Source organism: Podarcis raffonei, chromosome 13 (genome assembly GCF_027172205.1).
Source record: "Podarcis raffonei isolate rPodRaf1 chromosome 13, rPodRaf1.pri, whole genome shotgun sequence".
Taxonomy (NCBI): domain Eukaryota; kingdom Metazoa; phylum Chordata; class Lepidosauria; order Squamata; family Lacertidae; genus Podarcis; species Podarcis raffonei.
In genome coordinates this window covers 3,773,410-3,789,909 of record NC_070614.1, presented here as the reverse complement: position 1 = coordinate 3,789,909, position 16,500 = coordinate 3,773,410, and the positions used below count along the sequence as shown (strand labels likewise).

The 16,500-nt window shown below is 42.5% G+C and overlaps 1 protein-coding gene across 4 annotated transcripts in view; it reads left to right on the top strand.

The window, feature by feature from the left end:
• LOC128399774 (palmitoyltransferase ZDHHC11-like) overlaps positions 1–15,688 on the top strand; it is a 31,944-nt gene extending 16,256 nt beyond the window's left edge. For all 4 annotated transcript variants that reach the window (XM_053361500.1, XM_053361498.1, XM_053361499.1 and 1 more), the window contains 8 exons: positions 489–701; positions 3,356–3,534; positions 7,368–7,469; positions 11,602–11,726; positions 12,812–12,967; positions 13,220–13,341; positions 14,179–14,231; positions 15,651–15,688. In XM_053361500.1, the coding sequence (XP_053217475.1) occupies positions 489–701; positions 3,356–3,534; positions 7,368–7,469; positions 11,602–11,726; positions 12,812–12,967; positions 13,220–13,341; positions 14,179–14,231; positions 15,651–15,666 (966 nt within the window). In that variant the 3' untranslated portion in view covers positions 15,667–15,688. The remainder of the gene's footprint in view (positions 1–488; positions 702–3,355; positions 3,535–7,367; positions 7,470–11,601; positions 11,727–12,811; positions 12,968–13,219; positions 13,342–14,178; positions 14,232–15,650) is intronic.
• Positions 15,689–16,500: the final 812 nt, after the last annotated feature.

The following is a 16,500-nucleotide window of genomic DNA, read 5'->3' as shown; positions in this document are numbered from 1 at the left end:
GAATTTATATTCTTACACTCATCTTGGGAAGGAGCACTGCTTAGCTTTATTTTGCCATCTGCTTTAGGAAAGCAGATTTTTTTCCTTTCTGGATTATCAAAACCACAAGGAAATAATTAACTTTTAATTGCCATATCTCAAAAGTTTTGCGTTTACTAGAGATTTGAAAGCTTGACAAATGATGCACCCTGTGCCCTAAAGGTACCTGCCACATCAATAAGAGCATTTTGTGTGTCTCTTGGTGCAAGTGATTTATTTCTTAAAATTTGTATACCACTTGGTTGTGGAGGGAAACCTCAAAGCAGTGGTGGGACGTGGGTGGGTGATGTAACATTCTTGCAGAATTGTGACCGAGCAAGATGCAGTGTCTGAGATCTACTTCCCGTCCCACAGTGTGCCCTGTGTGCTGTTGCTGTTGTTTCTTTCTTTCTCAGCCTAGAAAGCACACTGGCTATTTTTAACAGGTGATTCTGGGTTCTGTCTTGCAGATGACCTGCTATGACAAGAAGGTGAGGCAGACAAGTCCTGAGCAGCCGAATGACCACATGGTGGTTCCACTGCACTCCAGAGTGAACGGCTGGTCTTTACCACTCCACACGTTCCAGTTGATCACCCTGGTGCTTTATTCATACTTGGCCATAGTGGGCTTTGGTATCTACATTCCTCTTCTCCCAGATGAATGGAAATTGGTCGCCTATGCTGTATCCTTTCCCCTTCCGTTTAAAATCCTGTGGTAAAACTAACAGTGCACATGAACTGCATATGCCATGTGTGGCGAGAGGAATAACCAGTGATTTGCCTAAGCCGCAATTCTGGATCCAGTTACTTCTGAGTAAGCTCCATTTAATGCAAGGAGACTTAGGCTGCAATTCTCAGCAAGCTTACTCCAAAGTAACTCCCTCTGGAATCAGAGGCACTTACTTCCAGGTAAGTAGGGTTACAATTGCAGCCTGCATAGGATTGCACTCTCACTCTCTCATTGTATTCTGAAAACAGGGGCAAGTTGTGAGTTGTTTTGAAATGTGATTGATCTTTTTTGCAATCCAGACCACATGTTAGGGGAGAACAGGGCTGTTCTGTTTTCACTCTTCTCCACCTCCACCTTTTCCACTTCCCCCTTCCTTCTCTCCTTCTGGGTTTCCCACCCTCATGAAATTAGGCCAAGCTCATGGGCCACATTTTGCCCACCCTTTTCAAGCACAGAACCAGGACATAAATTAGGTGGTTTATGTCCTTAAGGGAAATGTCAAAATGTTCATCTCTCAAGCTACTAAACATTTTCGTGGGCGACTAATGTCGGCAAACCTGCAATGAACAGCAACGTTCAGCAGTATTATTACAGCATTATTACAACCAATGGGCCTTTTTCCCAGTTAAGTGTGTGCATAGGATTGCAGCCTTATTTGAAACTTGTGGGGTTTTGTCTTTCAGGGCAGTAAGGTCTTGTCTGGATTGAACTTTTGGGGGGACCAAAATGTATTATCCCTCTGTTTATACTTTTAAAATTTGATTGTGATCATTCAATAATATATTTTAAACCAACAGTCCTTTGTAGTGTGTTTAGTGTTGCGTAATGTGGCTCGGCTGCTTCATTTAGCTGCTCTTTTTAAAAGGCTCAGTAAAGTTTTTCCCCTCTTCCTCTGTACAGGATGAGGAGTCCAGGGGTCAAGAAGGACACTAACATTGTGAATAGGAAACTCATAAATCCTGTAATTGATACACTGTTTGTGTACCAAACACATGATTGTTGCTAGGAAGACTTAATGGTGCCCTCAATTATTCTTGCACATGATGATCCAGTTTAAAGTGAGAATATAATTGTCAAGTTAGAACAAGTGTTCAACTGCCAGATGCAGTTTTTGGCCCTTCTGCTCCATTTGAGCATCAACTAGAAAAACAATTATTTTAGTAATAAAACTTTAAATCACAAATGAGAAATGAGAACCATTTCCCTGAACTTTAAATATCCTGTTCAAACAGATTTAAACATGATGGCCTGTTGATTTAATGGATTGATTAATGAATTATAGAATCGTAGGATTGTAGCAATGGAAGGGATCCAAGGGTCATCTAGTCCAACCCCATGAAATGCAGGAATCTCAACTAAAGCACCCGTTACAGATGGCCATCCAGCCTCTGCTTAGAAACCTCCAAATTGCTTGAAGATGAAGTTGTTGTAATGCTTTCTTATATATGATCTGTTTCTAGGATTCTTGTTGATTTTGCTTGATCAGGTTGCTCCCCTGATGCTGGAATAAAACTTCCATCATCTCTGACTGCCAGCCAAGCTAGCTGAGGCTGATGGCCACATAGAAAGGAATTAAAACGTTTGGTGATAGTTGTTATTGTATGAGTGGGAACACTTTTAGATCTGTGGGTTCAAGAAGCTGAAAGATAATGGGTAGATTTTTTTTTCATATCATGCATGGCTATTGAAGGACCTTGTCTTTCCTTTGTAAAAATGTTCATATATGGAACTAGTAAACTTTTAAATAAAAACAACTATAGTACATAAACAGGAATTTTCCTGTTCTGGGGAGAGTAAGGAGGGCATCTGAGATTGTTTGAGGTTGCCTTTCCTACAAGCAAGGGAGTCTCAAGATGTGTTGTCCAGGTGTGCTACCTTCTCTGAATAAATTATTGTACTGCTTTGATGTCTTCAAGACACTCAGTTCTATTTGTATAGAACTGTGGTGCATGGGAAATTCCTGACATCACTGGCAGAGGAAGAGGGGGGTGGGGGGAGCACACCGCCCCCGGCAGCGCGATCCTGGTGGGGTTCCATCGCGGCTGCACCCCCCGCCTGCGCTGGGCGCCCCACCCCCACAGGTGGCACGCCCCACCCCAAAAATGCACACCCCACCCCCAGGACAGGCACCAGCCCCGCCCCGCCTGCTTCCGCCCCCAGTGCCGGAGCATGAAGCTCCTCAGGTGCCTAACATGTCCTGGTTTTCAGGTGTAAAAATGGTGTCAAGGGGGAATTTTGCTGAATCTGCAAAATGTCAGGGAAATGTCAGGTCTCCCCAAAGAAAGCTCAACGGCTTTGTGGGTGTCAGGAATTTTACTTTTTGAAATATGGCAAAAATGGTGATGGTGCAATACTGAATCTATGACAATCGGACAGAAACTAGTATTTTGCTCTTCCGGAGACTTGCAAACAAATCCACTAAAACTAGTAGCCTTTGTTTGTGGCATAAGAGAAAAGAATACCAGCGACAGAGCTTTCTACGTGGCCATTTGAATACTGAAGCACCTAAGCAAATCTGGTGACTTAATGTAACAAATGTAAAAAAAATAATCCAGACTCTTCTATTCTCTTGTTTTTTGACTTTTCCTTAACCTCATTACAATGCAGGTGATTGGCTTAATTTTTGTGCATCACTTAATCACTCATCTTGTTGCAATCACTATCGATCCAGCAGATCAAAATATATTGAAGAAGAAAAATTACAAGAAACCAATGCCAATTTTTGACCGAAGCAAATGCAAGCATGTTATTCAGAACCAGTACTGCTATCTTTGTGAAGCTGATGTGTAAGTCACTCCCATTACAGCACAGCAAAGAAGAGACCTACTTATTTGCCTGCACTGATTTTCCTCTGCTATTTTCCTCTTGCTGCTTAAACTGCTCCTTTGTACTAGTTTTTTGTCTCTGTGAAATGACGCATATGCGTTCTGGGCCTGCAGGAAGCTCACTCAAAATTCGCCACCTAGGCTAGTGTTTTGCACAACCATAAAGGGCCATGGCTGTCATAGAATCATAGAATAGAATCATAGAATCATAGAGTTGGAAGAGACCACAAGGGCCATCGAGTCCAACCCCCTGCCAAGCAGGAAACACCATCAGAGCACTCCTGACATATGGTTGTCAAGCCTCTGCTTAAAGACCTCCAAAGAAGGAGACTCCACCACACTCCTTGGCAGCAAATTCCACTGTCAAACAGCTCTTACTGTCAGGAAGTTCTTCCTAATGTTTAGGTGGAATCTTCTTTCTTGTAGTTTGGATCCATTGCTCCGTGTCCTCTTCTCTGGAGCAGCAGAAAACAACCTTTCTCCCTCCTCTATGTGACATCCTTTTATATATTTGAACATGGCTATCATATCACCCCTTAACCTCCTCTTCTCCAGGCTAAACATGCCCAGCTCCCTTAGCCGTTCCTCATAAGGCATCGTTTCCAGGCCTTTGACCATTTTGGTTGCCCTCCTCTGGACACGTTCCAGTTTGTCAGTGTCCTTCTTGAACTCTGGTGCCCAGAACTGGACACAGTACTCCAGGTGAGGTCTGACCAGAGCAGAATACAGTGGCACTATTACTTCCCTTGATCTAGATGCTATACTCCTATTGATGCAGCCCAGAATTGCATTGGCTTTTTTAGCTGCCGCGTCACACTGTTGGCTCATGTCAAGTTTGTGGTCAACCAAGACTCCTAGATCCTTTTCACATGTAGTGCTCTCAAGCCAGGTGTCACCCATCTTGTATTTGTGCCTCTCATTTTTTTTGCCCAAGTGCAATACTTTACATTTCTCCCTGTTAAAGTTCATCTTGTTTGTTTTGGCCCAGTTCTCTAATCTGTCAAGGTCGTTTTGAAGTGTGATCCTGTCCTCTGGGGTGTTAGCCACCCCTCCCAGTTTGGTGTCATCTGCAAATTTGATCAGGATGCCCTTGAGTCCATCATCCAAGTCGTTGATAAAGATGTTGAATAAGACCGGGCCCAAGACAGAACCCTGTGGCACCCCACTAGTCACTCTTCTCCAGGATGAAGAGGAACCATTGATGAGCACCCTTTGGGTTCGGTCAGTCAGCCAGTTACAAATCCACTGAGTGGTAGCATAGTCAAGACCGCATTTTACCAGCTTCTTTACAAGAATATCATGGGGCACCTTGTCAAATGCCTTGCTGAAATCAAGGTAGGCTACATCCACTGCGTTCCCTTCATCTACCAGGCTTGTAATTCTGTCAAAAAACGAGATCAGGTTAGTCTGACATGACTTATTTTTCAGAAATCCATGCTGACTATTGGTGATCACAGCATTCCTTTCTAGGTGCTCACAGGCTGTTTGCTTAATGATCTGCTCCAGAATCTTCCCTGGTATTGATGTCAGACTGACTGGGCTGTAATTATTTGGGTCCTCTCTTTTCCCCTTTTTGAAAATAGGGACAACATTTGCCCTTCTCCAGTCTGCCGGGACTTCGCCTGTTCTCCAGGAATTCTCAAAGATGACTGCCAGTGGTTCTGAGATCACATCTGCCAGTTCTTTTAATACTCTTGGATGCAGTTCATCTGGCCCTGGAAGCTTGAATACATCTAGACTAGCCAAGTATTCTTGTACTATCTTCTTAGTTATTCTGGGCTGTGTTTCCTCTGCTGAATCATTTGCTCCAAATTCTTCAGGTCGGGCATTGTTTTCTTTATCGGAGAAGACTGAGGCAAAGAAGGCATTGAGGAGTTCAGCCCTTTCTGTGTCCCCTGTTTGCATTTCACCATCTTCTCCTCTGAGTGACTCCACTGTTTCTTTGTTCTTCCTTTTGCTACGAACATACCCATAAAAGCCTTTTTTGTTGCTTTTAACCTCTCTAGCAAGCCTGAGTTCATTCTGTGCTTTAGCTTTTCTGACTTTGTGTCTACACGTGCTGGCTATTTGTTTGAATTCCTCTTTGGTGGTTTCCCCCCTTTTCCATTTTTTGTACACATCCTTTTTTAATCTTAACTCAGTTAAAAGTTCTTTAGATAGCCACCCTGGCTTCTTTAGGCACCTTCCATGTTTCCGTCTCATTGGTATTGCCTGAAGTTGTGCTTTTACTATCTCCCTCTTAACAAACTCCCAGTCATCATGAACTCCCTTTCCTTTTAGTATTACTGTCCATGGGATCTCACCCAGCACTTCCCTAAGTTTTATGAAGTTGGCTTTCTTAAAGTCAAGAAATTGAGTCCTAGTATGCTTGGCTGCTCCTTTCCGCTGTATAGTAAACTTCAGAAGAGCATGATCACTCGCGCCTAATGATCCTTCCACTTCTACCCCACTAACCAGGTCATCAACATTGGTTAGGACCAGATCTATAATGGCTGTTCCTCTTGTTGCTTCTCCCACTTTCTGGACAATGAAGTTGTCTGCAAGGCCAGTGAGGAATCTGTTTGACCTTATGCTCTTGGCTGAGTTTGACATCCAACAAATATCCGGGTAATTGAAGTCCCCCATTACTACTATCTCCCTTCCTTTTGCATGCTTGGCCATCTGTTCCAGGAAGGCATCATCTATGTCCTCCGTTTGGGTTGGGGATCTATAGTAAACTCCCACAATGAGGTCACTGTTATTCTTCTCTCCCTTAATTTTGACCCAAATGCTCTCACTTTGGCTTTGAGGTTCTAAATCTTGGATCTCTTCACAGGTATACACATCCCTGACATATAGCGCCACTCCTCCTCCTTTCTTGTCTGGTCTGTTTCTCTGAAATAGATTGTATCCCTCCATTATTACATTCCAATCGTGGGACTTATCCCACCAGGTTTCAGTGATGCCTTTTATGTCATATTTAGTTTGCTGTACCAAGAGCTCAAGCTCATCTTGTTTATTTCCCATGCTTTGTGCATTAGTGTACAGACATTGAAGTCCTCCTGCTCAGTTCACTTTCTGTTATCACAACAGTGCAAATCCATATCCTGATTTTCTGAAATATTTCTTCACAAGGCAAGCAAATGTACTGCATAAAACTAAATTTGCAAGAACAATATAAATACATATAAATGTAACTTAAAACTTTGAAACACCCAGTAATGCTAAAATGGCCAGGACATTTCCTGTTTAGAAATTGCTTTTGTTGTTTTATTGTACATCACCTTGAGATGATTGCATAGAAGGCTAATAATAATAATACATGAAAACCCAATATGCTTGTAAAAACATCACATAATTAAAATAAAAACAGCATCATCTATTTCAGCAGCCAAATTAAAAGTTCAAGTACCTACTCTGGGAGAACTCTGGGAATTTTCTTTGTCTTTGAAGGTTCAGGGAGCCACAGTGGTTCAGAGAGCCTACAGCTTTCCCTGCTCCTGGATAAACTTCTTGGTTAGCTACTGTGATGAACTCTGTGTGAGGCTATCCTTAAAGATGGTTCAGAGACTTGCTATTCCTATCTGTATTTCTAATCCAGTGCCGTACTTTCACATTAAAAAAAATAATCTCTGACTTCCTGCATGGCTCTTCTGGTTGTGCATGGATGGCTCATCAGTTCCATGTACATTTTGTAAATGCAATGTATAAATATTTAGACTTACCATAAACATGAGACCGTCTTTATTTATGTGGTCTATTTTAGTACCTGAATTCTATTGTATTCTATTTAATGTATCTCTTCTTCTCCTCAGAGGGCCAAAAACCAAACACTGTAGTACCTGCAATAAGTGTATTGCGGACTTTGACCATCACTGTAATTGGCTAAATAACTGTGTTGGAAGCCGAAACTACTGGTAAGCTAACAGCAGCTAGCTTTGGAAATATGACTCTAAAATAAAGGCCCTATTTAGGAAGACAGAAGTGAAGCACCCACCCCATCTCTAGGAACACCTGTACTTTTAAACAATCTGTTAGTTTTGCATCCACAGTATCAAAACTGAAGTGGTTCTCTGCACTAAATAAGCATTCCTGAGGAACTAATCCGGTTACCTAAAAAGCTAAATGTTTGCCCTGAGTAAATAACTTTGACTGCTTCCAAACTGGCACTTTTCAGAGGGAACATCATCCTTTGTTTGCACACTCTTTATGTAGCATCTAGACAACCTATTTGGCAGCTTCTGGCATTCCAATGTCTTCTGTGTGGTCCTCCTGTCCTCTCTGAGCCCTGGTTTGTATATAATTTTTTAATGAAATGCAGTTGAAGTTTAGACATGGTTCCATTAAGGCTCCTGTGCCTTTAATTAAATACTTACTGTTTGTTGCCTCACCACATTTTATTGTTTCTTGTTGAGCATGGCTGGGAGGGGTGTGTGGAGTTAGTGAATTGCTCCTTGAATAGCCTCTCTCAATTTCTGTGCCTTTGGGTATCTGGATTCTTCTTATTCTGTTAAATAGCATATTAATGCTGTTTCTCAATAACAATGGAAGGCGGGGGTGGAGTGGACAATGCAATTGGTCAGTAAATCCAGGGGAACAGAAACTGAAATTAGAGTAATTAAGAAAGATTGTTCAGGGCAGGCTTCCTTAGCCTCGGCCCTCCAGATGTTTTTGGCCTACAACACCCATGGTCCCTAGCTAGCAAGACCCAGTGGTCAGGGATGATGGGAATTGTAGTGTCAAAACACCTGGAGGGCCGAGTTTGAGGAAGCCTGGTTCAGGGGATAATTAACAAGCTTTTTATCACTCTGTAGGAAAAGCACTGGAATGAGCCGAAACTGCAAGAAATAAACTTTTAAATAGACAGATTATTATTATTTTTTGCTGAATGGGACTTTTGAGTTAATATTATAGGAGGATGGCATGAGGAAGGTTATCAAGTTTAAAAAGAGCTGTATGTTCCATTTTTATTCCACTTCCAGCTCATTGTAGAAAAGCAGTGCCTTAGCAGCACTTAAGGGCTCTAGTGTGGAAGTAACCCGTCCTATTTTTATGAGTTATACAAGAGTAGCCACAACAAATCCTCTAAAAACACACTCCAAATGTGAATATATCTAAGAGCAGGCCACCTCTATTGAACTCTTTACTCCACACCCTGAAATCTTGGCTAGTTCCCCAGCTAGAGAGAGCTACTGGGAGCTGGGAGTGTTTTTGCTTTCTGCCTTCAAGCCATTGGGACATTAGCATGGCATAGAGGTGCATTAATTAGGTATTAAGAGAGCCAGCAAGATCTTAATCAACTGGACGGAACCTATTTTCAAATAAAGCCAAAGTATTGGTTTGCTTTATGAGAAATCAGTTTTGAATCTCCCCCAAGTTTTTATATGCTGATGCTGTACTGCATTTATTATAAATGAGCTGCCTGAGGAAAAGCTCATGAAAGGCTATTCATCCCTTGTGACACAGCTCTGGGAGCTGTGTAAGTCGCTCATTGCATGATAATTTCTCCTCTCCTTATGCTAGCTTTCATTTTATTAATGCAAGTATTAATTGAAGGATTTTATGTTGATGAAGATAGCCCAAAGTGGTCTGATCCAAGGCCCTACACCGTGGCCACCTCCTTTAACAAGCTAAGCATTATTGTTCCAATTAATGCACACCACAGATGGAGAGCAATTGCCTCATGCTAGAAGATATTCAAAGCAGACTTTCATTCTTTGAAAGGTTGTTGGTCTCCGTTTCTTCATTTATTGGCTTTCAGGCTGTCTGGACCACAAAGTGTGTGTGTGTGGGGGGGGAATTGTATAGAAGGGACAATTTCCTAGAGGCCAAAATCCAAGTTTGGGATAAGTATTCCTTGGTGAAAGAACCCCAGCACACAATATGTAGCAAAGTAAAGAATGGAAATATAGGTTGATAGACCTTTAAAATATGCCTTTTCAAGTGAGTGCCAATGTTTCCTCCTTCCCCTAGCATAGAAAAAGGCGTTTGATAAGTTAAAAATGGTTTACTTACAAACTCTCCAAAAGTCAGATTAATCTGCTTTTCCATGCAGCAGCCAGAAAAAATTGTACAGGCAGTAAAACTTAGCTTACTTGCACAGTGGTGAAAGCTCTTAAACTATTGGTAAAGCAATTCAAGAGTGGCTTGTGAGAGCCACGCGGTCTGAGCTGGAGCAACCAACTAAATCTCTTGGGAACTATTCTCGGGAGGAGAACAATGGCTTGAATACCTCATTCCTCCCAAGGTGAGGGGGAGGGACCCAGGTTAAGCCTGGCAGCACAGTTTATTCTGTGTTATTAATCTCTTCATGCATTAGACTTAAGCATGTCAGTTATATGAGACTGGTTATCCCACAAATGCTAGGTGGTGTGGGGAGCACTAGTGGCATCCCCTCTAGCTGTTTCTCCTGAACACCCTAACACCTCCCCTCTGTTGGCTGACAAAGCTGTGTGTGCCCCCATTATCTTCTCACCAGCCTCTAAGCTGGCCTGCTGCCACCAGGTGCACCAAAGGACACTGCCCTGTTGAAGTAAGAGTCTTTTCTACATGGAATGAGAGGTTCAATCTGCTACTGTGTCCAGGGTAGCAAAATAGTGTGGGCTGGCTCTCCTGTTCACAATCTGCCCTTCCAATTCCCTGTTCAAAATTATGTATGTCCAACACTGCTGGTTTTCCTCACTGATATTTGATTAAATCCTAATCTGCTCATTCCCTAGGAATCTGGGAATTTGAAAGGTGTCACAGCATCATACTTTCTCCATGGGGAGGGCCAACAGAGATGAGAAGGCTAATAGCTACTTCAACATTTTGGGCAAACTGTGCTGCGGCAAAATTGAGGGCCAGGCTAAGATTGTTAGTGAGGTCAGTCACACAGGCCAGCTGCAGAACCTTTTTTGGAGAAGCATAGTTATAGGGAGCAGCATCCTGAGACAAAATCGGTTGGTTTTGTATACTTCCAGCTGCGACAACTGGCCCTGTGTGCCTTCAGATAACCCTTTCTGCTTAGATATTTATCCCACAGAATCCAGAGCTTCTGGAACATGTTCTCTTGGGAGTTGGACGTCCCTGTTCTAGGGCATTAATTTAGATGAAGCACCAGCCCAAGCTCTTGGGCCTAGCTGTTGCCCTGCTTGGACTGATAGTACAACATAAAACACACTTGCCACTTCCTGCAGCTGAATGTTTGTGGAAGAAGGTTTGGTAGTCATGGGCAAGCTGTCTTTCAGGACAGCTTGTTTGTTCATGGAGGAACCTCTGGTAGGTTTCTAAAGAGTTGCGGAGTTCTCTGGAACACAGTATGAGAATCATTCCTGAGCATGGATGGGGAACCCCAGGCTTGCAGGCCTCATTAGATCTCCAAGGGATCCTAATTTGGCCCACAAGGCCGTTTCCCCCCAGCCACAACCCTGGATGTCATGATGTAAAGCTACAGCTGCAAAGGAACAAGCAGAAACCTTAGGATGGGTGCCCAGGTGTTCATCTACATGGGACCTGCATTCAGCAGCACCTTTTAAATCCATCAAGGGTTAAAAATCTAATGGAGGATTCCACTGTTAAACTAGCCAGGCAAGTTTCTTGGTCAGGTAATGGCACTATCTTCTGTCATTAGTATAACAAGGGAGGTTGCTTTGGCCTGAAGACAAGTGGGTGGGCTCTCCTCCCTCACTTGGCTGGTGGTGAGAAAGATAAAAGCCAGAGTTGTGTGTGCAGCTGGCATAGAAGCAGAGAGACAGAGCCATGCTTGACTTCGGCTTGAATCCAAGGCTGTGACTGGATGGGAGAAGCAGGACTTTCTCGGGTGCTAACGCTCCATTGTAGGCTAAGGTTGTATATGTGTGCAAATGACCCAACTATCACAAAGTCTCTGTTGTTCCTCATTACAAGGAAACCAAACCCTGGATAAGCACTGAAGCCCATGGAGTCTCACACCTCTCAGAGATTGATGTGGCGTGAAAAAATACAATTAAATACATTCATTCAATTTGTAATTGTACAGCCTTCCACAGATTATGGCTAACTGGAATCTTTCTGTTAACGTGTTCATAGGTTTTTCTTCAATGCGATTGCTTCTGCTGCTCTTGGAATCCTTCTGCTGATTATGGTGATGATATATGTCTTCATCCAGTATTTCGTGGACCCAGAACGGCTCCGCACATCTCCCCAGTTTGAAAGTATTGTTCCACTGACTTAAAAAAACTTTTTACACCAATGTGACCTAGTAGTACTTTTTCAAGGTAGTGCCTATGGTTTCTTAAACAGAAAGGGGTGGTCATTAAGAGGGAAAACCAGCTCATGATTGGTATAGCACTGACTAGACAGGCATTTGAGCAATGTCCTTCTCTCAACCAAAATTTGTATATGCAAACATTAGGGTTCATTTGTACAACTATTGTAATTTTGAGGGGTGGCCACACAAAGTAGTATAAACATGTACTTGTTCTTTTCAAAATATAATAAAGTAAGACCCCAGTTGAGAGGACTTTCACAAGACTAATTCACCATGTAGGAAGGAAGATATCATTCAGGTGGGAAGGTTTTCATCTGTGAATTTGTCAAGTCCTATTTTAAAGCCATCTAGGTTGGTGGCCGTCACTGCCTGTTACCACCCTGTATGCAAGATTTCTTAGTGCAGGCAACGGTGCCAAATGGTTCACATCAATGCAACATATAATAATGTCACTACTGTCTGAAATCTGGAAATATTTTATGAGAGATTCACCATGTACTTCCATCAGATTCCAGTTTTCATGTTCTACATTTCTGAGTTTGTTGGAAATTTCCAATAACAAAGGATATAAGTTTGTAATTATGTTTTCATTAGTAAAACTGCCCAGAGTGGCTGGGGAAACCCAGCCAGATGGGCAGCGTAGAAATAATAAATAGTATAGTAAGTAAGAAGAATAGTAAGAATGTGAAAAATTTCATGCAATATTCTTTGCTGAATTTTATTGTGTTATTATCTTCCTGATTGGGTCATGCGAACTGCTATTCTGAATGATGCTTTGTATAGGGCAGAGGGGATGAGTTTATGGAACCAAGAGGGCGGTAGCCCAGAAAACCTTGGGAACCACTGCTTTAAAAGTGTGTTTCAGTCAATATTTCTTTATTCACTGATATCTGGCTGTTTGACCAGCATAGACCCTTAGGGAACAGTTTCAAAACTCCTGCCATAGTATTAGTACAAAAGGGAATATCATTCATTTTATAATTGAAACCAGAATAAAATTACTTCTCTCCATTATTTTTTCTCCAATAGGTGTCACTAGAAATGGCACCTGGCTGGTCTTTCTTCCTGTTGCTCCAGTAGAGACTACAGCAGCTGGCATCCTGAGTGTAGCAATATTAACTGTGGTTTTGGGATCTGCTTCTTTCTTGCTGCTTGGACATTTGTTGACGTTTCATCTTTACCTCTGTAAGTAAAACAATTCTGAAAAACACAGGGCAGGGGAGTGCAAATGAAGGGCTCAGTTTATGCAAAAGACAGGCTTTTATCCCCAATCTTAATGGTGCCCTGAGTGTACACTATTTTCTCACTAAAGGGAACGATGGTCAAAGATAATGTGAAAGCTCACTGAATTTGCTGACACCCATCTATCTAAGCTGCAAAGCTTTAGGGATTTATAGTTTTTAAATCTTAAAAAAGCACAAACTTCCATGTACGCAGTGAATAAAAAGATGAACACATATGAATACATGACTCGACATCGACCCAGGCTGTCTACCATATCTCGAGAAACAAGCACAGAGGGAACATCAGATACAACACACACAGTGGACTCTTTACAGGTAAGATCTTCTGTCCTCCTTAGATTTGCCTTTCCGTAGCATACCTGCTTCTAGTATATATTCATCTGGAAGATCAAACGTGTCGCCCTACTCAGGTGTTCGCCTCAATATGTGTGAATGAAATGTGCGGAGGAGGCAGATGTGTGCATGAAAGCCCCACCTCCAACATCTGCACATGCCAGTTCCATTTGAAACCTTCCCACATTGAGAGTGATCTGAAAGAACACGCTTAGAATCCTCCCCATGAACAGGAACCATATATTTTCAGGGCTCTCAAATCACAATGAGGATTTTGAGTTCACCTGAATGTGGTTAGGCTCCCCCTTCAGCAAGGGTGCTGACTTGGGCCCCAGATTATGGGTGCCCAATGGTGCCCACGACAGAACAAGACGCCCTCTATGAGAAGCTTAGGTTCTGTTTAGGTGGAGGAGAGGGGGGTCCGAGTGCTGTGGCCTCCTCCCCATGCTGCTTAAATTGCTTGCTGGTCCACTTGCCTTGACACTTTGCCCGCTGGGGCTCATGGTAGGCCATGGAGCTGGTTCCTCTTGCTCAATTTATAGGCGGGGAAAGGGTTAAGCCCTCTTTTTCCAACGCCTTGATGCAAACGGCACCACCGCTGAGTATGTTCAATGCTTTGAAGCTATGAAACATTCATTTCATGGATAACCTGCCTGATTTCCAATTTGGCCTTTAATCTTTCAGCTTTTGCCACGTGAATTCTAGACAACATTTAGAACATCTCCCCCTCTTTAACGCGCATTTAAACTTAAATCCTAAAAAGTAGTATCTATCCGGCACAGGAGCAACTCTCTTATAGGTTTGTGTTCACATTCTTAGGATGTAACTGAAGTAAGAAAACCAGATGAAGTAGCACCCTCCTCTATATCAGGGTAAGTAAACAGATACATAATTATCATTTTACTGAGCCCAGTGTCCAATGAGCAAGTGAAAATGATTGCAACCAGAAAGAAGAAATCGGGTTTATTTAGGAATTTGCCTTTCATCAAACACCAGGTAAAGAAAACCATAGTAATAACGGCTGCATACACCTGTTTTCCATAGAAAATATTCTGACTCAGGCCTGATTGATATGTAACACAAAGCATGGTCCTGGGCTCAGACAAAACGCTAAGCAAACCCAGCTTAGCTTTGGGAAGAGTTAAGGCAGGAGGACCGAAGAGAAGAGAAGAGCTTTGATTTTTCCTTTGAGCATCTGCACGCCTGCTCATTCATTCTTAGCCGTAGTTTGGCTTAGTGTTTTATGAGAATTGGCCAGTGGGTTATTTCTGTTCCAATTAAAATCTTCTCAAGCTTCAACTGCTTAGTAGAAAACACAGCCATTATATATGATTGACAGGTTGTGACCATAATGTAAGTAATCCATCTTGGAGTTCATTGCTCAAAACACAAATCAATTAATAATAATAATAATAATTTATTATTTGTACCCCGCCCATCTGGCTGGGTTTCCCCAGCCACTCTGGGTGGCTTCCATAGAAACCAAAAATACATTAGGGGCAGATGAGAGCCAATTTTTTTCTGGAAACAGAACAACAGAAATATCAATCTGATATTCCTTCTACCATCATCATAAAGTTGGCATACTTTAGTTGCACTCCCAACAGGAATTAAAACAAGGAATAATGTGGAAAACACCACCAAAATGCCAAACAGCATGGTGTACCAACCATGTCCCCTCATTAGCCATATACAGAAGAGGTCAACCCATGCCTGGCAATAGGCAAATACTTCCATAGTGAGGCAACTCCATCACAGTCCATAGATATAATGATGCAACAACACCATCAACTTGTATGGATGCTTGAGTCTCCTTATCCTGCACACATAGTCTTCAAAGAACAAACCTTTAGATACCCACACAGCCACAGCTCATTTCAAAGAAGCATGTATGGAGAATTCTAGGAGAAGTTTTAAGTCCCGCCAGAGAGTCAGTGTCCCTGTGGATGGGAGGAACTTTCCTCCCAGAAAAGGGAAGGCGCAGGTGAGAACATAATTATATCTTCACAGAACCACTGCAGTAGCTCAGAATTAAACAGTGCTGAGACAGGAAGCTGGAGGAAGGGGTTTTAGGTCACACCAGGGAGAGGATGTGGTCGTTTTTAAAATATCCATTTTCCACAAGTTTTGCATAGTTCTGGAAGTCTGCGTGCAAACCAGCTGGAATAATTTCAGAAGGCTGCACACGGTCTATTGGCTTGGTTGCTGCATATGCTCATAAGATGCCATCTCTGCCCAAAGGGTATCTGCAAGAGAATAACTTAAGTCTTTAATTTTGCTTTGCTCCCTAGAACTCATGCCAATTAACTGCACTTGATCAAGAACAGCATCAGGAACAGCTGGCTTCCTCAGAGATGGCCTGTGTAGCATTTCCAGAAGATTGCTGTGTTTCATCGATGCGAAATGACCATTGTATGCACTTGATTCAGCATAGCTAAAGGAAAGGTGGAATGCCAGTTCCTGCTCTCAGTTGGGTCAAAACAGGACACTGAAATCACAAGAAGAGATGTTCCCTTCCTTATCCAAATCCTCATGCTTCTTTTGTCTCTGAGAAGGTGCTAATATGTGGAAGGCTATGGCTAGTCAAAAGACCACATGTAAAGAACATGGTGGACTTGGAGGATGCGCCAGATCATACTTCTAGACGAGGTCTGTGTGTACAGAACTGATGAAATTTTGGTCTGGAGGTTCTCCATTCTATGATAATGAAGGGCTTGAAGTGTTTTTCATCAGCTGGCAATGCATTATATGAAGACCAGCTGATAACAGCTAACGAGGAGAGGGTGAGGGTAGGCAGAGGGTGGCTGGATAGGATTGCAGTGACAGGAATCATTTTGAGGCCCATGCTGATGACCAATGTGTCTCCCAACTCTTGTCTCTATTTAATGGGAGCAGCGTGTGTTTCCTGAAGTTGTACTTCAAGTGTGAATGATCTCAGCTGAAGAGCCAGCAGATATCCACAAGGCAAGAGTAGCCGTTCACAGGTTCTTCCTTGCACAGAACCAGTAATAGCTACTGTTGTGAATGCATTTGAGTGTCTCTCCCTAGTAAATGGGAAGCTAGTAAATGGGTAGCAAAATATGTAGCAGATCACAGGATATAGAGAAGATAGCTTGGAGGGTAATCATTTGACATTGCCAA